Here is a 22,864-nt window from a genome sequence, read left to right as displayed (position 1 = left end):
CCTGTAGCATTTACCAGGCAAAACCACAACATTGGTTGAAGCCATTTAACTTTCCCATTCTTCCCAGGCCAATGCCAGAGAAAAAGAACATCATTGTGAGGCAGGCTGGTTTCATGGGTCCAAAACCAAGCTTCCCATGGTCTCTTAGAAACTTTCTGACATCTCAATATAAATTTCTTAGTGTGTTCATTCTCTTAATCTCTGAGCTTAGCTCTTATATCCCCTTCCCACTTTCAGTATCAAATGAGCACTCTACTCATGTCATAAAAAATAGAAGTTTTTAGATAGGGGCCTCCTCATTTTCCATCATCACATCTACAAACCTACATAGAACTCTACCCATCCTTCCTCCAGTTACATCTCAGGAGGTGTCTGTTTCCTTGTCAAAGGCCAATAGGTAATCTTATGCTTTTGGTGTAGAGTCGGACATCCTTCATATGAACTATGATATCTACCTGATCTTGCCAATTCTTAATTCTCCATCATTTTCTCTATTTCTCATCCCCATGCCCAACCCCCATTCCATTTATGTTCCTTTGGGAAGAATCTTCAAGTCCCTTTCAGAGGTTGAGGTGGGGATGAGTGAGGGCATTGTGAGAGATGAGGCTGTTGAGCTGGACAAAAGCCGGATAGCAAGAACTTGTAAGCATATTGAGGATTTGATATCCCAATAGCACCGGGAAGCCAGACTTGCATGGCAAAAATGGAACACCGCTGATAGGAGAATAAAGGTGTGGAGAGGAAGAGGAGGAGACGTGAGAGAACACAATGGGGCTATCACAGTGATTTAGGTGAGAGATGGAGGCTTATATGGACTAGGGTAGTAGCAGTGAGGATGAAGAGAAGGATGTGTATTCAAGGAATATTCAGAAAGCAATGGTTATAGAGAAATATGTATGTTCTGAGATTTACACCACTTCCTTCAAAGATAAGCAATAGCTGGGTTTGTTATTTCATACTTTCACTCACAAACTATTTACTGAGGTCCTACTGTATACCCATCAGTGGATACTCAATGATGAGAGAAGAAATATCCCTTGTGACATTCTGTCTAGTGTGGTGGAGACACATTAATTAAATAACCAGGAAAAGAAATATGAATGATAATGTTGAATAAGGGATAAAAGGATCAGTACCAAGTGTTATTAGAATGTGTGATAGCATGAGCTAAGCTAGTCTTGGGAAAAGTCAGGGAACTTTTCCCTTGAGGTTATTATGAAGCATAAATGTGAATTAACTAGTTAGAGAAGGGAGCAGAGGGATAATAAGTGGGGGAGGCTTTCCAAGCAGGAGAACATCATAAGCAAAGGCCTCAGGGGGGAGGAAGATTAACCCTTTGGGTAAATAGAAGACCAGTGTGGCTGAAGAAAGCAAAGAAAAAGGGCAATGAGCTTGGAGAGGCTAGCAGAAACCAAAGTGTTTGGTAGCAGAAAAGATAGGTCATGTAAATTATCTTGGTGTTGATTCTAGGTGTAATTGAGGACAGCTAATTTTTTATAGGGGGAACAAACTCTCAAGATATTAAAGATATGAACCTAGCTTTCATCTAAGAATTAAAAGAATAGTGTATTTGAAATGCTAGTCTCCATCCCAGTTTGGAGCCTGGCCTCCTTTTTGGCCCTCTGTTCCCCATTTGCCCTGGACAATTGAGTTTGACTCAAGCTCACAACTGACCTCAGAATCACATACTCTTCTCCAAAGCTTTCCTAAGAACGAGAGCAAATGTTCCACTGTTTCCAGTCAGGGCAGGAGGGTGGGGGGTGGTACAAAAAATGGGCCTGCCAACCCTTTTCTGGAGACTATTAGACCTCTCAAATTTTCATTTTAGAATCATCAATCCAGTGAAGAGATCCCAAAATATTGGGACCAGGGGCCAGTTAAGCAGCTGGTTGGGAAGAACTTCAACCTCATTGTCTTTGACAAGGAAAGAGACGTTTTTGTGATGTTCTGTAAGTAACTCCACAGAGGCCATAGGAGGCAATGGCCCTGATGTTACTTTTCAAGTGTTGCTCCTAAATTCTTGGGCACCAAAATCTCCAAAATCTAAGCATAATGCCAGGATGGTCTTCAGACATATAGAGGTTGGGTCAAGATGCTATCAGCTACAATGCAACTGTGCCCTCAAGTTGAATTCTTGGGATGTGTGGAATACCTTCCTCATACACAATGCTAGTGGCTTTTAATAATAATAGTGCTGATCGCTGACAGTGATTGAATGCTGCAGTACACCAGGCTTTGTGCTGAGCCATTCTATACATGATTTTATTTAATTCTCATAGCAAACTTCTGAAAGTAGTTGCTGTTATTATTCCTACTTTACAGATGACTAAACAGAAACCCAGGGAGGTGAAGAAATTTTCCAAATTTAGGTACCTAGTAAGTGCAAGAACTGAGGTTGGAACCTAGGTAGCCTAACTCTAGTGCCTACACTGGTAACTGCAGTATTCAGCAGTGGTTTTGATTTTATTAACTGACTGAATGGTCTATATTTAACCCACTTGAGTTGGTATGGCCAATCTGGGGACTCAGATAACTCATGAAAAGAACTTAGCAAATGTCTAGCATATTATAAGCAACAGCTTATAAGTAACAGCTATTATTGCTGTTACCATTCCTTTTGTTATAATTATTTCCTGTGGTCATATTAAAACTATTGCCCTTTCCCCACTGTTTCTGACCTGAATGTGACATCCAAGGCTGGGACCTTCTCTCCTGTCTTTACTGTGACACAGTAAAGGTACTTCATACATTCCTTTAACAGATGAAGTTTCCATTTACTGAGCACTTATGATGAGCCAGGCATGAGTTTGCTATTTACACACTTGTCATTTTCTCCTCAAAACAAGCTCCTTAGGAAGGTTCAGTGGATATTCCCAAGACACAGATCAGGGAACCTAGCCTCAGAGAGGTTAATTACCTTATCCAAGTTTATACAGTAAGTTGCAAGGGAAAAAGTTCAAGCAAGCTCTGACACAGTCACTTCCTGTGGGGTGAAACAAGGGATGGATGGTTATCATGAAGGTCTTTTAAAATCTCATGGAAATGAGTCAGGGCACATGCCTGGGTTATGGGCCAAGTCTCCAGTAAGGGATGGCGGCAAGATAGGTGGGGGCAGAGTCCACTTCCCCTCGGCACCATTGAAAACACTTAGCTGATCTGAGGAACAGAGCGAACAGCCAACGGTATTTAAGCATATATGAATATCAGAGACCAAAGATAGAGGACATTGAAAGATCTGACAGTAAGAAGAGTGCTTAAGGACACTAAGGTCTCTGGGACCAGCCCAGGGACCAGGGCGCCTGAAGCCCCCAGCCAAGCTGCAGGGTCTGCAGGATTCATTGGAGAGAGCCAGGCTGGGCTGTGTGAGCAGCCAGGTGCTTGTTTGGACCAGGGGGGCTTGAATAGGAAGAATTTCTCAAAAAGAAGAAGAGAAAATAGAGGCACTCAGCAGCTAGTTAGAGAACTCTAGGCAGCAGCCACCACCTCTGGCACCCCTCCCCCCCTCAGCCCCTGGACTGTGAACTGAGATAAGCAGCCCCAGCTCTCATCTGAAGCCTGGTGGCGTGCACCCAGGTCTGCAGACTGGGCACCCACAATGGAAACTCTGGGTGTGCACACGCCCTGAGAAGTGGTCCAGCTGCCTGGGTGTCAGACCCAAAGTGCCCCAGTGAGCACGTAACCCAATCAGTGGCCTGGGGCCCACACCTGAAACCAAGGGTGGGCACACGCCCTGATAAGCAGCCCGCCTGTCTGGGCACACAGACACAAAGCGCCTGGGTTGGCACGCACCTCCATAAGTACTCTGGGCGCCCACACCTGAAACCCCGGCTGGGTACCCACACCTGAAACCTCGGGTGGGTGCGTACCCAGATCAGTGGCTGGCTGCCCAGCGCACAGGCTCAAAGTGGCGTATCAGCCACACAACCCAGGCCCAAAGCCACACAATGTCTGCTCAACCCGATCAACAGCCTAGCTGCCTTCGAGCCACCACACCTAAAACCACCGGTTTCCCACCTAGATCCTGCACACAGAGCCCTGCAGGGCCTACTGGCTCTCTAGGAGGAAGGCAGAATGCCCAGCAGAGGGGAGCTGCAGGGCTACTGGAGACTGCATTCCCCGGAGAGACTTGACCTAGTAGGGGGCTGAACTACCCCGTAGGAGCACCAAGAGCCCCTAGCATCTAAGACAGCAAAGAGCAAGAAGGTGGGGTGTGAGTTGCCCCTAATTGGTAAAACTCAAGGACAGCACAACTGGTGAATTAAAGGACTAGTAGGGAGCAGAAGGACCCTGAGGAACTGGACTGGAGGCTGAACAACAGCGAAGAGTCTGGCTCAGGAAGGGAGAAAAGTGAAACAAATCCCTCCAACCACCCCCTCCCTTTTCAGAGATAGGAAGACCAGCAGAACTAACCTGACTGGTTTAAAGCCAGAAGAAGACTTTTTATTTTCCCCCCTTTCCCCCTAAATTCCTTCTTCCTTTCTGTTCTTCTTTCTTTTTTTATTCCTTCTTCCTTCCATCCATTACCTTTTTTATTCCTTTTTCCTGCCTTCTTTTATTTATTCTTTTGTTTTAATTTTTGTTAAAATTCCTTCTTCTAATATTTCCTCCAGTTTTTTTTATTCCTTCTTCCTTCCTTCCTTTCCTTTCCTATTCCCTTTTTCCCTCCTTCACTTCTCCTTCTTTTTTCTTTTTTCCTCTTCTTTCTCTTTTTCCCACAGGTGAGACAATAAAACCTGGAGACAATAAAACCGTGAAAAGACGAAAGTTAGACCGTGTTAGACCCATAAACGACAGCTCAAGACCAGTGAGCACAGGAGATTAAGGAGACAGCACCACTGAATCCCATTGGCACTCTATCATAGAAGTTCATAACATAAACCCAGGGAGTCAGAACAGATCAATTTAAGAAGCAGAGGCTAACAAGAAGAGTCTCACAAACAATGGGAAGACAAAGAAACAATCCCGAAATGAAAGCAAAGGAGGAAGCCTCACAAAGAATGCTAACTGTAAAACAGGAAACTCAACTATCAGATGCTGAGTGCAAAGCAATGGTTATCAGGAAGCTCAATGAGCTCACAGAGAAATACCAGAAACTACAGGGAAACTACAATGAACTCACCGCAAACTATATCAACATGAAAAAGGAAATAGAATCTATCAAAAGGAAATGAAGAATAAAATTCCTGAGTTGAAAAACACAGTAGAAGGAATCAAAGCACACTTGATGAAGCAGAGGATCGGATCAGTGAGCTAGAGGACAATGTAAAAAAAAAAACACCCAGAAAGAACAAGAAAAGGAAAAGAGTCTCAAAAGAATTAACAGGGATTAAGGGAAATGCAGGACAACATGAAACGTAACAATATCCATATAATAGGAATACCAGAAGGAGAAGAAGAAGAGCAAGGGATACAAAACCTGTTTGAAAAAGTAATGATGGAATATTGCCCTAATCTGATGAGAGAAAAAGTCACCCAAATCCAGGAAACACAGAGAGTCCCAATCAAGAGGAACCCAAAGAGGCCCACTGCAAGACAATTCATACTTAAAATGGCAAAATTCCAAGACAAAGAGAGGATCTTAAAGGCAGCAAGGGAGAAACAGGAAGAAACACACAAGGGAGCCCCAATAAGGTTAGCAACTGACTTCTCAATGGAAACGCTCCAAGCCAGAAGAGAATGGCAAAAAATATTCCAAGTAATGAGAACCAGAGGCCTGCAACCAAGACTACTTTACCCAGAAAGGTTCTCAATCAAGATATAAACCCATATAAAGAGTTTCCCAGACAAAAGAAGTCTAAAAGAATACACTTCCACCAAACCAGCTCTGCAAGACATGCTGAAGGGACTGCTTTAAAGAAAGGAAGGAAAAGAGAAAGACAGAGGAACACAGGTAGGAAAAAATGGCAATGAATAACGACCTATCAATACTAACCTTAAATGTAAATGGATTAAATGCTCCAATCAAAAGACATAGAATAGCTGAATGGATAAGAAAACATGACCCACACATATGCTGCCTACAAGAGACCCACCTCAGGACAAAAGACCTACACAGACTGAAAGTGAAGGGCTGGAAACAACTTTTCCAAGCAAACGGATAGGGAAAAAAGCTGGGGTAGCAATACTCATATCAGACAAAATAGACTTCCACAGAAGGGCCATAAAGAGAGACCAGAAGGTCACTTCATAATACTCAAAGGAAGAATCCACCAAGAAGACATAAACATTGTAAATATATATGCACCCAACATAGGAGCTCCCTAATACATAAAGAAAATCTTGGAGGACTTCAAGAAAGATATTGACAGCAACACAATTATAGTAGGGGAGTTTAACACCCCACTGTCAAAAATGGACAGGTCTTCCAAACAAAATATCAACAAGGATATTGTGTCACTTAACAATACCCTAGATGAAATGGACTTAACTGATATATATATAGAGCTTTTCATCCCAAAGAATCAAAATACACATTCTTTTCAAGTGTACATGGAGCTTTTTCAAAGACAGACCACATGATAGGACACAAAGCAAGCCTCAACAAATTCAAGAAAATTCAAATCATATCAAGCATTTTCTCTGGCCACAAGGGACTGAAAGTGGAAACCAACCCCAAAGGAAAAAACACAAAACACTCAAAATCATGGAGACTGAACAGCATGCTATTAAACAATGAATGGGTCAAGAACGAGATTAGGGAAGAAATCAAAAACTTTCTGGAAACAAATGAAAATGAACTCACAACAACCCAAAACCTATGGGACACAGCAAAGGCAGTCCTGAAAGGGAAGTTCATAGCAATACCGGCCTACCTTCAAAAGATAGAAACATTTCTTTTTTTTTTTTTATTGTTATTCAATTACAGTTGTATCCCTTTTCTCCCCTTCCCTCCCCCCACCCCGACTGAACCCACCTCCCTCCCCTACCCCCACCATCACCCCCGATTTTGTCCATGTGTCCTTTATAATAGTTCCTGCAATCCCCTCTTCCCACTGTCCCCACCTCACTCCCCCTGGCCACTGCTAGACAGTTCCCCACCTCAATGTCTCCGGTGGTATTTTGTTTGCTTTTTTCTTTTGTTGATTTTGTTCAAGTTAAAGGTGAGATCATATGGTATTTGTCCCTCAACGCCTGGCTTATTTCACTTAGCATAATGCTCTCCAGTTTCATCCATGCTGTTGCAAAGGGTATAAGCTCCTTCTTTCTCTCTGCTGCACAGAATTCCATTGTGTAAATATACCATAGTTTTTGGATCCACTCGTTTGCTGATGGGCACCTAGGTTGCTTCCAGTACATGGCTATTGTAAATTGTGCTGCTATGAACACTGTGGTGCACAGGCTCTTTTGGATTGGTGTTTCAGGGTCCTTAGGGTATAATCCCAGCAGCGGAATTGCTGGGTCAAAGGGCAGTTCCATTTTTAGTTTTCTGAGGAAATTCCATACTGTTTTCCACAGTGGCCTCACCAGTCTGCATTCCCACCAACAGTGCACTAGGGTTCCCTTTTCTCCGCATCCTCTCCAACATTTGTTTATGGATTTGTTTATGTTGGCCATTCTGACTGGCGTGAGATGATACCTTACTGTAGTTTTAATTTGCATCTCTCTGATGGCTAGTGATGCTGAGCATCTTTTCATATGTCTCTGGGCCCTCTGTATGTCTTCCTTGGAGAAGTGTCTGTTCAAGTCCTTTGCCCATTTTTTAATTGGGTTGTTTGTCTTCCTGGAGTGGAGTCCTGTGAGTTCTTTATATATTTTGGAGATCAGGCCCTTGTCTGAGGTATCATTGGCAAATATGTTTTCCCATACTGTTGGTTCTCTTTGTAATTTGGTGCTGTTTTCTTTAGCCATGCAGAAGCTTTTTATTTTGATGAGGTCCCATTTGTTTATTCTTTCCTTTATGTCCCTTGCTTTAGGGGATGTGTCTGTGAGGATGTTGCTGCATGGAATGTCTGAGATTTTCCTGCCACTGTTTTCCGCAAGGACTTTTATGGTGTTACGACTTATATTTAAGTCTTTCATCCATCTTGAGTTTATTTTCGTGTATGGCGTAAGTTGGTGATCGAGTTTCATTTTTTTCCACGTAGCTGTCCAGATCTCCCAACACCATCTGTTGAAGAGGCTGTTTTTGCTCCATTTTATGCTCCTGCCTCCTTTGTCAAATATTAATTGACCGTAAAGACTTGAGTTTATTACTGGGCTCTCTGTTCTGTTCCATTGGTCTATGTGCCTGTTTTTATGCCAGTACCAGGCTGTTTTGATTACAGTGGCCTTGTAATACATTTTGATATCAGGTATTGTGATCCCTCCTGCTTTGTTCTTCTTTCTCAAAATTGCTGCAGCTATTCGGGGTCTTTTATAGTTCCATATAAATTTCTGAAATGTTTGTTCTATATCTGTGAAATGTGTCACAGGTACTCTAATAGGCATTGCATTGAATCTATAAATTGCTTTGGGTAGTATGGCCATTTTGATGATGTTAATTCTTCCAATCCTTGAGCATGGTACATGCTTCCATTTGTTTGTGTCTTCCTTAATTTCTTTCTTCACTGTTGTGTAGTTTTCTGAGTACAGGTCTTTTACCTCGTTGATTAGGTTTATTCCTAGGGACTTTATTTTTCTGGTTGCTAGATCAAATGGGATTATTTTCCTGATTTCTGTTTCTGCAGTTTCATTGTTGGTATACAGGACTGCCTTTGATTTCTGAGTATTGACTTTGTATTCAGCTGTTTTGCCAAATTCATTTATTAGGTCGAGAAGTTTTTTGGTGGAGTATATAGGATTTTCCACGCACACTACCATGTCATCTGCAAACAGTGACAGTTTCATTTCCTCCTTTCCAATTTGGATGCCTTTTATTGTTTTTTCTTGTCTGATTGCTGTGGCTAGGACTTCCAATACTACGTTGAATAGGAGTGGTGAGAGAGGGCATCCTTGTCTTGTTCATGATCTTAGTGGGAAAGCTCTAAGGTTTTGTCCATTGAGTATGATGTTGGCTGTAGGTCTCTCATATATGGCCTTTATTATGTTGAGGAATGATCCCTCTATTCCCACTTTGCTGAGTGTTTTTATTAGAAATGGGTGCTGTACCTTATCAAATGCTTTCTCTGAACCTATTGATATGATCATGTGATTTTTGTCTTTGGTGTTGTTGATGTGATGTATTATGTTTACTCATTTGCGAATATTGTACCATCCTTGCATCCTTGGGATGAATCCCACTTGGTCATGGTGGATGATCTTTTTAATGTATTGCTGGATGCGGTTTGCCAATATTTTGTTGAGAATTTTAGCGTCTATGTTCATCAGAGATATTGGCCTGAAGTTTTCTTTCTTCGTTGTGTCTTTATCTGGTTTTGGGATTAGGATGATGCTGGCTTCTTAAAAGGAGTTTGGGAGTCTTCCATCAGTTTGGATTTTTTCGAAAAGTCTGTGGAGGATAGGGGTTAGCTCTTCCTTAAATGCTTTGTAGAATTCTCCTGTAAAACCATCTTGTCTAGGGCTTTTGTGTGTTGGGAGTTTTTTGATGACTGCTTCAATTTCCTCTGCTGTTACTGGTCTGTTCAGGTTTTTTGCTTCTTCTTCATTAAGTTTTGGAAGATTACATTTTTCTAGAAATGTGTCCATTTCATCTAGGTTTTCCAATTTCTTAGCATACAGGTCTTCATAGTAATTTCTTACGATCCTTTGTATTTCTGTGGTATCAGTTGTAATCTCTCCACTTTCATTTCTAATTCTGTTTATTTGGATCCTCTCTCTTTTCTTCTTGATGAGCCTACTTAAAGGCTTGTCGATTTTGTTTATCTTTTCAAAGAACCAGCTCCTGGATTCATTGATCCTTAGAATTGTGCTTTTAGTCTCTATTTCATTCAACTCTGCTCTGATGTTAGTTATTTCCTTCCTTCTGCTTGCTCTGGGCTGTCTTTGTTGTTGTTCCTCCAGTTCTTGTAGGTATAGGGTTAGGTTGTTTGTTTGAACTGTTTCTATCTTGTTAAGGTAGGCCTGTATTGCTATGAACTTCCCTCTCAGGACTCCCTTTGCTGTGTCCCATAGGTTTTGGGTTGTTGTGAGTTCGTTTTCATTTGTTTCCTAGAAGTTTTTGATTTCTTCCCTAATCTCGTTCTTGACCCATTCATTGTTTAATAGCGTGCTATTCAGTCTCCATGATTTTGAGTGTTTGGGGTTTTTTCCTTTGGGGTTGGTTTCTAGTTTCAGACCTTGTGGTCAAAGAAAATGGTTGATATGATTTGAATTTTCTTGAATTTGTTGAGGCTTGCTTTGTGTCCTATCATGTGGTCTACCTTTGAGAAAGTTCCATGTACACTTGAAAAGAATGTGTATTTTGCTTCTTTGGGATGAAAAGCTCTGTATATATCAGTTAAGTCCATGTCCTCTAGGGTATTGTTAAGTGACACAATATCCTTTTTGATATTTTGTTTGGAAGACCTGTCCATTTTTGATAGTGGGGTGTTAAAGTCCCCTACTATAATTGTGTTGCTGTCAATATCTTTCTTGTTGCCCTCCATGATTTTCTTAATGTATTTGGATGCTACTATGTTCGGTGCATATATATTTACAATGTTTATGTCTTCTTGGTGGATTCTTCCTTTGAGTATTATGAAGTGACCTTCTGGGTCTCTCTTTATGGTCCTTCTTTGGAAGTCTATTTTGTCTGATATGAGTATTGCTACCCCTGCTTTTTTTTCCTGTCCATTTGCTTGGAAAATTTGTTTCCAGCCCTTCACTTTCAGTCTGTATAAGTCTTTTGTCCTGAGATGGGTCTCTTGTCGGCAGCATTTGTGTGGGTCAGGTTTTCTTATCCATTCAGCTGTTCTGTGTCTTTTGATTGGAGCATTTAATCCATTTACATTTAAGGTTATTATCGATAGGAAGTTATTCATTGCCTTTAATCCTACCTGTGTTCATCTGTCTTTCTCTTTTCCTTTCTTTCCTTAAAGCAGTCCCTTTAGCATCTCTTGCAAAGCTGGTTTGGTGGAAGTGTATTCTTTTAGACTTCTTTTGTCTGGGAAACTCTTTATTTGGCCTTCTATCTTGATTGAGAGCCTTGCTGGGTAAAGTAGCCTTGGTTGCAGGCCTCTGGTTTTCATTACTTGGAATATTTTTTGCCATTCTCTTCTGGCTTGGAGCGTTTCCATTGAGAAGTCAGTTGCTAAATTTATTGGGGCTCTCTTTTACGTTACTTCCTTTTTCTCCCTTGCTGCTTTTAAGATCCTCTCTTTGTCTTGGAAATTTTCCAGTTTAATTAGTATGTGTCTTGCAGTAGGTCTCTTTGGGTTCCTCTTGATTGGGACTCTCTGTGTTTCCTGGATTTGGGTGACTTTTTCTCTCCTCAGATTAGGGAAATTTTCCATCATTACTTTTTCAAACAGGTTTTCTATCCCTTGGTCTTCGTCTTCCTCTTCTGGTATTCCTATTATACGGATATTGTTACGTTTCATGTTGTCCTGCATTTCCCTTATTGCCTCTTCATTCTTTCTGAGCCTCCTTTCCTTTTCTTGCTGTTTCTGGGTGTTTTTTTCTACTTTGTCCTCCAGCTCGCTGATCCAGTCTTCTGCTTCATCAAGTCTGCTTTTCATTCCTTCTACTGTGTTCTTCAATTCAGAAATTGTATTCTTCATTTCCTCTTGGCTCTTGTTGATAGTTTCTATTTCCTTTTTCATGTTGATATAGTTTGCAGGGAGTTCATTGTAGTTTCCCTGTAGTTTCTGGTAGTTCTCTTTGAACTCAGAGAGCTCAGTGAGCTTCCTGATGACCATTGCTTTGAACTCAGTATCTGATAGTTGACTTGCCTCTTTTTTGTTAGTATTCTTTCTGAGACTTCCTCCTTTCCTTTCATTTGGGAATTGTTTCTTTGTCTTCCCATTGTTTGTGAGACTCTTCTTGTTAGCCTCTGCTTCTTAAATTGCTCTATTCTGTCTCCCTGGGTTTATGGTATGAACTTCTATGGTAGAATGCCAATGGGATTCAGTGGTGCTGTCTCCTTAATCTCCTGTGCTCACTGGTCTTGAGCTGTCATTTATGGGTCTAACACGGTCTAACTCTGGTCTTTTCAGCACTCCATGTTTTTTGTCTCACCTGTGGGAAAAAGAGAAAGGGGGGAAGAAAGAGGAAAAAAAAGGGAAGGAGGGAAAAAGGAAATAGAAAAGGAGGAGAGGAAGGAATGAGGAAAGAAGGAATAAAGAAAGATCGGAGGCAAGATAAGAAGGAATTTTAACAAAAATAAAAACATAGAAATAGATAAAAGAGGCAGGAAGAAGACATACAAAAGGTTAAGGATGGGAGGAAGAAGGAATGAAAAAAAGAAAAAAAAAGAAAGGAAGAAGGAATTCAGGGGGAAAGCAGGAAAGGAAGAAAAAAAAATCTTTTGCTGGCTTTAAACCGGTCAGGTTAGTTCTGCTGGTTGTCTTGTCTGTGCAATGGGAGGGGGTGGTTGGAAGGATTGGTTTCAGTTTTCTCCCTTCCTGGGCCACACTCTTCGCTGTTGCTCAGCCTGCAGTCTCCCCTAGTCCTGCAGCTCCCCTCTGCTGGGTGTTCTGCGTTTGTCCTAGAGAGCTAGTAGGCCCTGCAGGGCTCTGTGCGCAGGTGTTAGGTAGGTGTTGTAGGTGTGGTCCCTGGCAGGCAATCAGGCCGTTGGTCAGCCAATCCAGCAGCTTTGTGCTTTGGACCCGCACAAGCGGTTTTGTGCTTGGAATGGGCTCAGCCAGTGGATCCAGCCGCTTGGGCTTGGGAAGCAGGTAAGCGGCTTTGTGCTTGGAGCTCACGCAGCCGGCCGATCCAGCTGCTTTGTGCTTGGGGGGCTGATCCAGCCGCCCTGGACATGAGTCTCTCGGGCGGGCGGGGCCACCCTGGGACTGAATCACCAGGCACTCGGGTCCGAGGTTTTGGGCCTGTGGGTGGAGCAGCTAGCCTGTACTCCAAATGCTCTCCCACCCGAGGTTTCAGGTGTGGGCGCCCCTCCGGGGTTTCATGTGTGGGTCCCCAGTTCGCTAATCTGCATGTGCGCAACCGGGCCTCATGTGAGCGTCGGGGCTCATGGGCTGCTTATCCAGCGCTGGCAGTCCAGGGGCGAAGGGGTGAGGGGCGCCAGGGGCCGCTGCTGCTAGGGAGAGTTCTCTAACTAGCTCCTGAGTGCCTCTATTTTCTTTTTCTTTTTGAGAAATTACTCCTATTCAAGCCCCCCTGGTCCAAACAAGCACCTGGCTGCTCACAGCTCAGCCTGGCCCTCTCCCAAGATTCCTGTAGCAGCCCCTGCACCTGGGCTGGTGCTTCTGCCACCCTTGTACCGCGCAGGTCCCGGGTCCTGGGGACCTTATTGTCCTTAAGCAATCTTCTTACCGTCAGATCTTTCAATGTCCTCTATCTGTGGTCTCTGATATCCATATATGCTGGAATACTGTTGGCTGTTCGCTCTGCTCCTCAGATCAGCTAGGTATTTCCCTGGCGTTGAGGGGAAGTGGACTCCACTCCCACCTATGTTGCCACCATCTTCAAAAACCAGATAAAAACATTTCAAACAAACAACCTGCCCAACGCCTACAAGAACTGGAGGAACAACAACAAAGACAGCCCAGAGCAAGCAGAAGGAAGGAAATAACCAAGATCAGAGCAGAACTAAATGACATAGAGACTAAAAGCACAATTCTAAGGATCAATGAATCCAGGAGCTGATCCTTGAGAAGAAAAACCAAATTGACAAGCCTTTAAGCAGACTCATCAAGAAAAAAAGAGAGACGATGCAAAAAACACAAACAGAAATAAAAGAGGAAAAACTACAACTGATACCAAGAAATACAAAGGATTGTACGGAATAACTACGAGGAACGTATGCCAAGAAATTTGAAAACCTAGGTGAAATGGACACATTTCTAGAAAAATATAATCTTCCAAAAGTGAATGGAGAAGAAGCAGAAAACCTGAACAGACCAATATCAGCAGACGAAATTGAAGCAGTCATCAAAAAACTCCCAACACATGAAATCCCTCGACCAGATGGTTTCACAGGAGAATGCTACAAAGCATTTAAGGAAGAGCTAACCCCTATCCTTCACAGACTATTTGAAAAAATCCAAACTGATGGAAGACTCCCAAACTCTTTTTATAAAGCCAGCATCATTCTAATCCAAAACCAGATAAAGACAGAACGAAGAAAGAAAACTTCAGGTCAATATCGCTGATGAACATAGACGCTAAAATTCTCAACAAAATATTGGCAAACCACATCCAGCATTACATTAAAAAGATCATCCACCATGACCAAGTGGGATTCATGCCAGGGATGCAAGGATGGTACAATATTCGCAAATCAATAAACATAGTACATTACATAAATAACAGCAAAGACAAAAATCACATGATCATATCAATAGGTTCAGAGAAAGCATTTGATAAGATACAGCACCCATTTCTGATAAAAACACTCAGCCATGTGGGAATAGAGGGAGCATTCCTCAACATAATAAAGGCCATATATGAGAGACCTACAGCCAACATCATACTCAATGGACAAAAACTTAGAGCTTTCTCACTAAGATCAGGAACAAGACAAGGATGCCCTCTCTCACCACTCCTATTCAACTAGTATTGGAAGTCCTAGCCACAGCAATCAGACAAGAAAAAGCAATAAAAGGCATCCAAATTGGAAAGCAGGAAATGAAACTGTCACTGTTTGCAGATGACATGATAGTGTACATGGAAAATCACATAGACTCTACCAAAAAACTACTCGTCCTAAGAAATGAATTTGGCAAAACAGCTGGATACAAAGTCAATACTCAGAAATCAAAGGCATTCCTGTACACCAACAATGAAACTGCAGAAACAGAAATCAGGAAAGAAATCCCATTTGATATAGCAACAAGAAAAATACAGTACCCAGAAATAAACCTAACCAAGGAGGTAAAAGACCTGTACTCAGAAAACTACACAACACTGAAGAAAGAAATTAAGGAAGACACAAACAAATGGAAGGACGTACGATGCTCATGGATTGGAAGAATTAACATCATCAAAATGGCCATACTGGGAGAACCAAGATGGCGGCGTAGGTAGACACACTGCGCCTCCTCCCACAACCAGAACTGACAGAGAATCGAACAGCAAGGGGGACCAACACCAAGAAAATAGAAAATAACCATTCATCCAGACTGGTAGGAGGGGCGGAGACGGGCACCGGGGTGGAGAGGACTCGCGTGGCTGTGGTGGGACTGAGACTGGCGGAGTGTGGGACAAATGGCGCAGGCAGTCCGAGCACTAGCAGACCCTGTGGCCCCACATCAGCGCAGATAAACCCAGAGGGCCGGGCTCAGAGTGGCGGAGAGTAGGGCAGGCAGAGCAGCGGGTAGCACCCCGCAGCACCAAATTCGCCCACAGATAAACCTGACGAAGGGCAACGAAGCAGACCGTGCAACCCAGGGCTCCAGCTCCGGGAAATAAAGCCTCAAACCTCTGATTGAAAGCGCCCCTGGGGGTTGGGGCGGCAGCAGGAGAGACTCCCAGCCTCACAGGAGAGGTTGTTGGAGAGACCCACCGGGGCCTAGAGTGTGCACAGGCCCACTTACTCGGGAACCAGCACCAGAGTGGCCCAGTTTGATTGTGGGTAGCAGAGTGAAGGATTGAAATCCGGAGGAGAGTGAGGCGGGCGCCATTGCTCCCACTCAGCCCCTCCCCCTCGTACAGTGTCACAGCTCAGCGACCAGCGTTACCCCGCCCTGGTGAACACCTACGGCTCCGCCCCTTAAAGTAACAGACGAGCCAAGACAAAAAAAAAAAAAATGGCCCAAATGACAGAACACCTCAAAGCTCCAGAAAAAATACAACTAAGCGACGAAGAGATAGCCAACCTATCGGATGCACAGTTCAAAGCACTGGTTATCAATATGCTCACAGACTTGGTTGAATCTATTCGAAAAACAGATGAAAAAATGAAGCCTATGCTAAGAGAAACAAAGGAAAATGTCCAGGGAACCAATAGTGATGAGAAGGAAACTGGGACTCTAATCAATGGTGTGGACCAGAAGGAAGAAACAAACATCCAACCAGAAAAGAATGAAGAAACAAGAACTTGGAAAAATGAGGAGAGGCTTAGGAACCTCCCGGACGCCTTGAAACGTTCCAACATCCGAATTATAGGGGTGCCAGAAGGAGAAGAGGAAGAACAAAAAATTGAAAACTTATTTGAACAAATAATGAAGGAGAACTTCCCTAATCTGGCAAAGGAAATAGACTTCCAGGAAGTCCAGGAAGCTCAGAGAGTCCCAAAGAAGCTGGACCCAAGGAGGAACACACCAAGGCACATCATAATTACATTACCCAAGATTAAACACAAGGACCTACATCCAAGATTACTGTATCCAGCAAAGCTATCACTTAGAATGGAAGGGAAGATAAAGTGCTTCTCAGATAAGGTCAAGTTAAAGAAGCTCATCATCACCAAGCCCTTATTATATGAAATGTTAAAGGGAGTTACCTAAGAAAAAGAAGATCAAAAATTGGAACAGTAAAAATGACAGCAAACTCACAGTTATTAACGGCCAAACATAAAACAAAAACGAGAGCAAACTAGGCAAACAACTAGAACATGAGGGTTGTCATTAAGGGAGTGGGAGGGGGAGAGAGGGGGAAAGGTACAGAGAATAATTAGCATAGATGATAGGTGGAAAATAGACAGGGGGAGGGTAAAAATAGTGTAGGAAATGTAGAAGCCAAAGAACTTATAAGTATGACCTATGGACATGAACTATAGGGGGGAAATGTGGGAGGGAGGGGGGTGGGCAGGATGGAGTGGAGTGGGGGGGGAAATGGGACAACTGTAATAGCATAATCAATAAATATATTTAAAAAAAAGAAAAGAAAAAAAAATGGCCATACTACCCAAAGCAATTTATAGATTCAATGCAATCCCTATTGAACTACCCATAACATATTTCACAGATATAGAAGAAACATTTCAGGAATTCATATGGAACGATAAACGACCCCGAATAGCTGCAGCAATTTTGAGGAAGAAGAACAAAGCAGGCGGGGTCACAATACCACACATCAAACTGTATTACAAGGCCACTGTAATCAAAACAGCCTGGTACTGGCATAAAAACTGGCACATAGACCAATGGAACAGAACAGACCTCCCAGAAATGAACTCAAGTCTTTATGGTCAATTAATATTTGACAAAGGAGGCAGGAGCATAAAATGGAGCAAAAACAGCCTCTTCAACAGATGGTGTTGGCAGATCTGGACAGCTACGTGGAAAAAAATGAAACTCGATCACCAACTTACGCCATACACAAAAATAAACTCAAGATGGATAAAGGACTTAAATATAAGCCGTAACACCATAAAAGTCCTAGAGGAAAACATTGGCAGGAAAATCTCAGACATTCCATGCAGCAACATCCTCACAGACACATCCCCTAAAGCAAGGGACATAAAGGAAAGAATAAACAAATGGGACCCCATCAAAATAAAAAGCTTCTGCATGGCTAAAGAAAACAGCACCAAATTACAAAGAGAACCAACAGTATGGGAAAACATATTTGCTAATGATACCTCAGACAAGGGCCTGATCTCCAAAATATATAAAGAACTCACACCACTGCACTCCAGGAAGACAAACAACCCAATTAAAAAATGGGCAAAGGACTTGAACAGACACTTCTCCAAGGAAGACATACAGAGGGCCCAGAGACATGAAAAGATGCTCAGCATCACTAGCCATCAGAGAGTTGCAAATTAAAACCACAATGAGGTACCATCTGACACCGGTTAGAGTGACCAACGTAAACAAATCCACAAACAAATGTTGGAGAGGATGTGGAGGGAAGAGAACCCTAGTGCACTGTTTGTGGGAATGCAGACTGGTGAGGCCACTGTGGAAAACAATATGGAATTTCCTCAGAAATCTAAATATGGAACTGCCCTTTGATCCAGCAACTCCACTGCTGGGATTGTACCCTAAGAATCCTGAAACACCAATCCAAAAGAACCTATGCACCCCAATGTTCATAGCAGCACAATTTACAATAGCCAAGTACTGGAAGCAACTTAGGTGCCCATCAGCAAATGAGTGGATCAAAAACTGTGGTATATTTACATAACGAAATTCTATGCAGCAGAGAGAAAGAAGGAGCTTATACCCTTTGCAACAGCATGGATGGAACTGGAGAGCATTATGCTAAGTGAAATAAGCCAGGCGGTGAGGGACAAATACCATATGACCTCATCTTTAACTGGAACATAATCAATAGAAGAAAAAAGGAAACAAAATATAACCAGAGACATTGAAGTTAAGAACAATCTAACAATGGTCTGGGGGGGATGGGGGTGGGGACAGTGAGGAGAGGGGATTACAGGAACTACTATAAAGACACATGGACAAAATCAAGGGGGAGGGTGGAGGTTGGGGAGGGAGGTGGGTTCAGCTGGGGTGGGGTGGAGGGATGGGGAGAAAAAGCATTCAAGTATAATTGAATAACAATGAATTTTTTTTTAAATCTCATGGAAATGGACTCTTATCCATAGTATGAGTTGTTAAGGTCTGCATATCTGAATAAGCATGATCTACTCCCTTTAAATGAGAGTCTGAGTCAGACTTTCTGTACTTACCTGACTGTTGGAATTATGAGAATGCTCATTTGGTTCTAGTAAAAGGCAAAAACAGACTTGTTTTCTCGGAAACAGGACTGTGAATTTGGTCCCCTGGGACTGCAACCATTCTGCTCCTTTCTGTTCCTGTTCTAACCCAGGGCCCAGTGGGCTCCAGAGAATCTGCACAGGTGCTGCTGGTCCTGGTGATCCTGGAGGCACTTGGCTTTAAAATGGAGGGATGATCATCCAGATGTAGAGTGTTGGGGGGACATTGAGGTCACTCTTTATGCAGAGTAAAGAAATTTTAATGGAATGATAGAAGGCAAAGTATGAGTCCCTCTCTGTGTTGAAGCTGGTCTCTGGTTTCTCTCCAGAGGGCTAGGTACTTAGGCCAGACTCAAAACTCAAGAAAATGTTTGTAAGGAGTCCAGTGCTCCTTTTCAGAGGTAGACCTACTGATTACAATTTCTTCTCACTTCTTGGGCAGTCTCCTCCACTGGACTGGAAGGGAGTGTGGTATAATGGTCACAAAACAAAGCAGCCTCTGTAAATCACACTTACTCTGCTTAATTAATTGTGTGACCTTGAACTAGAGAAACTCTTGTATTTACACACATAAATATTTTTGTTGGTTTTCTTCTTCAACTGGAGTGGAAATTTATGTTAAAGAAAACAAAGAACAGAAGAAAATGTCCCAACATGCTAAAGGTATTGGTGTCTCAGTGAAAAGGATAAGGTTAACTTTTTCTTAATGTCTTTAATAGTGATCAGGTTGTATGTTTGAGATGTAAACTGACCTGACACACTATTAAACGAAAGAGAGGGAATAAATTTCAAAGCCGCAGAAACATTGGTAGAACACAGTGCCAGTGTTTATAGGGTAATCTCTATCAGTGTGAGTCTAAGCCATGGCCCTTCTCTTGCAGATGCACCCTGGTCTAGCAAGTGCAGGACACTGTTCCCCGTGTTGGAAGATTTGGGCATAAAGTATAAAAACCACTCCACAGTCACAATTGCCAAAATTGACATCACGGCAAACGATATTCAGTTGATGTATCTGGACCGGTATCCCTTCTTCAGGCTCTTCCCTGCCAACTCGCAACAAGTAAGGGGCTCCTGGACTGTTAAAATGAAATCTGATTGTTATTATCACAAACACAATTTCTCCCTATGCCAGCTCTGCCTTCTACCTAACCAGCTTCATGCTCAGCTTTAGGCCCTATTATCCTCTTCTGTTCAATTTAAAGAGTGTTTTCCACTGGATTTCACAAAAGTCCCAAGACTTACTCTCATTGGTTCCAGCTTAAATTCACTACTCATACCTGACCCAATCACTGTGGCCAAGTGGATGTGGGTATTTGATTGGTCAGGCCTGGGTTCCATGGTTCCCTCTGGTACCCAGACTATATGGGGGAAATTGCCACATGAATATTGGGGATGGGGTGCTACTGAAATAAAAAAAATAATGCATGATAGAAAAACAACCAATGTCTTTGACACTTTGGCACTATGGTAAGCAAATGTCATCAGTGTTCAAGGAACACACTCTCCATGCTGCTTGGGTTACTGGGGTGGCTGTCAATAAAAGAATTACAAACCAAGGTCCCTGCTCCCCAGAAGAGTCTGACTGAGTATGGGGAAGAGTCATGATGTAGGTCCATCTTCAAATGCAAATGGAATTAGAAAGGACAGATTATGGAGGGCAGATATGATGGAAGTCTTCACACAGACATGGGATTTTGAAAAGTGGTAAAAATAAAAATTAGATTAGGAGAGGGATGTTAATTATAGGTAGGAAGTATAACAAGAATAAAGAGGTGGGCAGAAGGGTGGCCACAGCCCTGTGAAGGACATGCCGTCCTCCTGGTACAAAAGATGCATGTTGGAGGAGTTGTGGAAAATGAGGCTAGATTGAGAGGGTTTATCTGTTACAGATTTTCAGTTATCTGACATGTGGTTTAGACAACCAGTGGGAAGTAAGCAGCTTCCTAAACTTTTTAAACACTGTAAGAGTAAGGGGCAGAAGGGCAGTAGTGATGGCTGAGCAACAAACATGTACTAGATGCTTTGTAAAATAATTATTCTTATTTTTCTTGTAATAATAATAACAACAAATACAAATAGCACTCACTATGAGTCAGGCACTGTTTTAAATGCTTTTTATACGGGAACTCATTAAATCCTCTAATAACACTATTAAATAGGTACTGTTATGATCTTTATATTATAGGTGAGGAAACTGAGTGAGAGAGAGGTTAAGCAACCAGGCCACACTGCTAAGTGATGAAGCCAGAGTTTGAGCTCTGACAATGCGGCCCCATAGTCCCTGCTCTGAGGAATTTTTATTATCTTTATCATAGAGCCATGGTGATGGAAGCTTAGAGAGGTTAAGGAACCTGCCCATTATAATCAGATTATTAAGAATTTGACCCTGGGTTTATCTGTGTAGCAATACCTGAGCATTTTGCAAGAAAGGGCTATCATTTTGACTCTGTTTCATTTTCTTCCTAGATTGTGCTATATAAGGGAGAATATACCATGGAAGGCTTTTCTAACTTCCTGGAAAGTCAGGTCAAGAGAAGGATTGAGGATGAAGATGAGGTAAAGCAAAACAGCAGAACCCTGGATTATTTTGTCCCACACAGAATTAAGAACTCAATAGACTAAGAAAGTGTGTGCCAAGAGTCCCATAATCTTGTGCTCTCTGGAAATAGTTGAGGATGAACAGCCATCCAGTTTTGATGACTTTACTTCAAGGGCACTTACTACAAGGAAGCAGAAATGGAAGACTTTAGAAACACTGGGAATAGCAAAGGCTCTTAGTTCTCACACAACCCCTAAGGCTGCTTTTCTGAGTCTACTGTTCCTGAGTAGGTAACCAGATGGGATCCTGCTCTTTGACATTATTCCCCTGAGGAATAAGATAACAATCCCCATTCTCTCTTAATCTCATTGAGGTTTCAGTGAGGCTATCTCTTGGATGGTGCTATCTGTATTAAGACCCTTTCTGTCACAAATGTTAGAAACACTATTCTTTGTCTTAAACAACAATGTGAAATTTTCCCACATAACTAGCAGAACATCAGGCAAAGATGGATCCAGAAACTAAAACTTGTTTTTGTGTTTCCCTATCACTGTACTGTGTTCCTCTATGTTGGCTTCATTTCCAAGCCATCACTTTCACATAGAGCATCAAAGATTGCCCCATAGCTCCAAACTAATACCCTCCTAGCTTAGAAAGTACCTACTTCTCAGTAGACATAGAAATTGTCCTGGACAAGTATCTCATTAGCTAAGCCTGGGTCACGAACCCAGTCCTTGAGCTAATTACGGGACAGCCAGACCTGTGGACTGAGTGGGGAGAAAGGGTGATTCCCAAAGGTCCTCTTACTGGTGAGGCAAAATCACAGTTGGGCACTTCCCTATCCAAGACAAATGGATCTTTGTATTAATTGGGATTCTCCAGGTGACTCTCTTTGGATAATTCCAGAAAAAGAAGGTTTGGCAATTACCATCAGGATTATCACATATTTATTGCCTCTTTATGCATCTCCTTCCCTCCCTCCTTTCTTTTCTTGGATAGCTAATATTTGTTGAGCAAAATGAAGTGATAGAAGAGAAGGTATTAGCTAAAGAAGAGTTACCTGAACAGAAGTTGCCTGAACAAAAGAATGCAGCTGAGCTGAAAGAGCCAGTTAGGCAGAAGGAAACAGCTGAGGAGGAGAATGATGAGGTGGCTAAGCCAAAGGGACCACCAAAACAAGAGAAGAGACTGGGAATAAAGGAAGAATTGTAGGTTTTTCAACACCAGGAAGGAAGATGCCATTTTCCAGGTCCTGGAATCATTTTCTAAATGGATCTACTCCAATAAAATTATATCTCATTATGATGGGTGGGTGGAGGCTGAGTAATAAAAGACTCTGAATGTCCTCTGTTCTGTTTTACTCATTACTTGTTTTTTCTGATTGGTGTAGCCTTGGAGGAGCTGTATGGCCTGGAATTCAGATGGGTCTGCAAGGGAACCCATGCGAGCAACACTCTAATGAGTATTACAACAGGCTGAGCATTATCTTACAACATCACTGGGAGCTAGGTTTCATTATCTTCATTTTACAGATGAGGAAACTGAGGCAAAGAGAGGTTAAGCAACCAACCAAGATCATACCTTATGATGTGGTCCCAGGGAATCTCACTCCACAAACTACATTTAACCACAATGCACACATCATCTACACCAGGTTGAGTTCTCCAGAATTTGGCTAA

At 42.4% G+C, this 22,864-nt stretch overlaps 1 protein-coding gene across 1 annotated transcript in view; it reads left to right on the top strand.

Moving 5' to 3' along the window:
- Positions 1-22,397, top strand: part of PDILT (protein disulfide isomerase like, testis expressed) — a 117,563-nt gene extending 95,166 nt beyond the window's left edge. The window contains exons 9-12 of the mRNA XM_024560304.2: positions 1,829-1,949; positions 19,528-19,706; positions 21,113-21,202; positions 22,185-22,397. Of these exons, the coding sequence (XP_024416072.2) occupies positions 1,829-1,949; positions 19,528-19,706; positions 21,113-21,202; positions 22,185-22,397 (603 nt within the window). The remainder of the gene's footprint in view (positions 1-1,828; positions 1,950-19,527; positions 19,707-21,112; positions 21,203-22,184) is intronic.
- The last annotated feature ends 467 nt before the right edge of the window (positions 22,398-22,864 follow it).

The sequence above is a fragment of the Desmodus rotundus genome, chromosome 1, assembly GCF_022682495.2.
Source record: "Desmodus rotundus isolate HL8 chromosome 1, HLdesRot8A.1, whole genome shotgun sequence".
NCBI lineage: Eukaryota > Metazoa > Chordata > Mammalia > Chiroptera > Phyllostomidae > Desmodus > Desmodus rotundus.
Note: the sequence above shows the minus strand (reverse complement) of the source record. Positions and strands in the feature narration are given on the sequence as shown.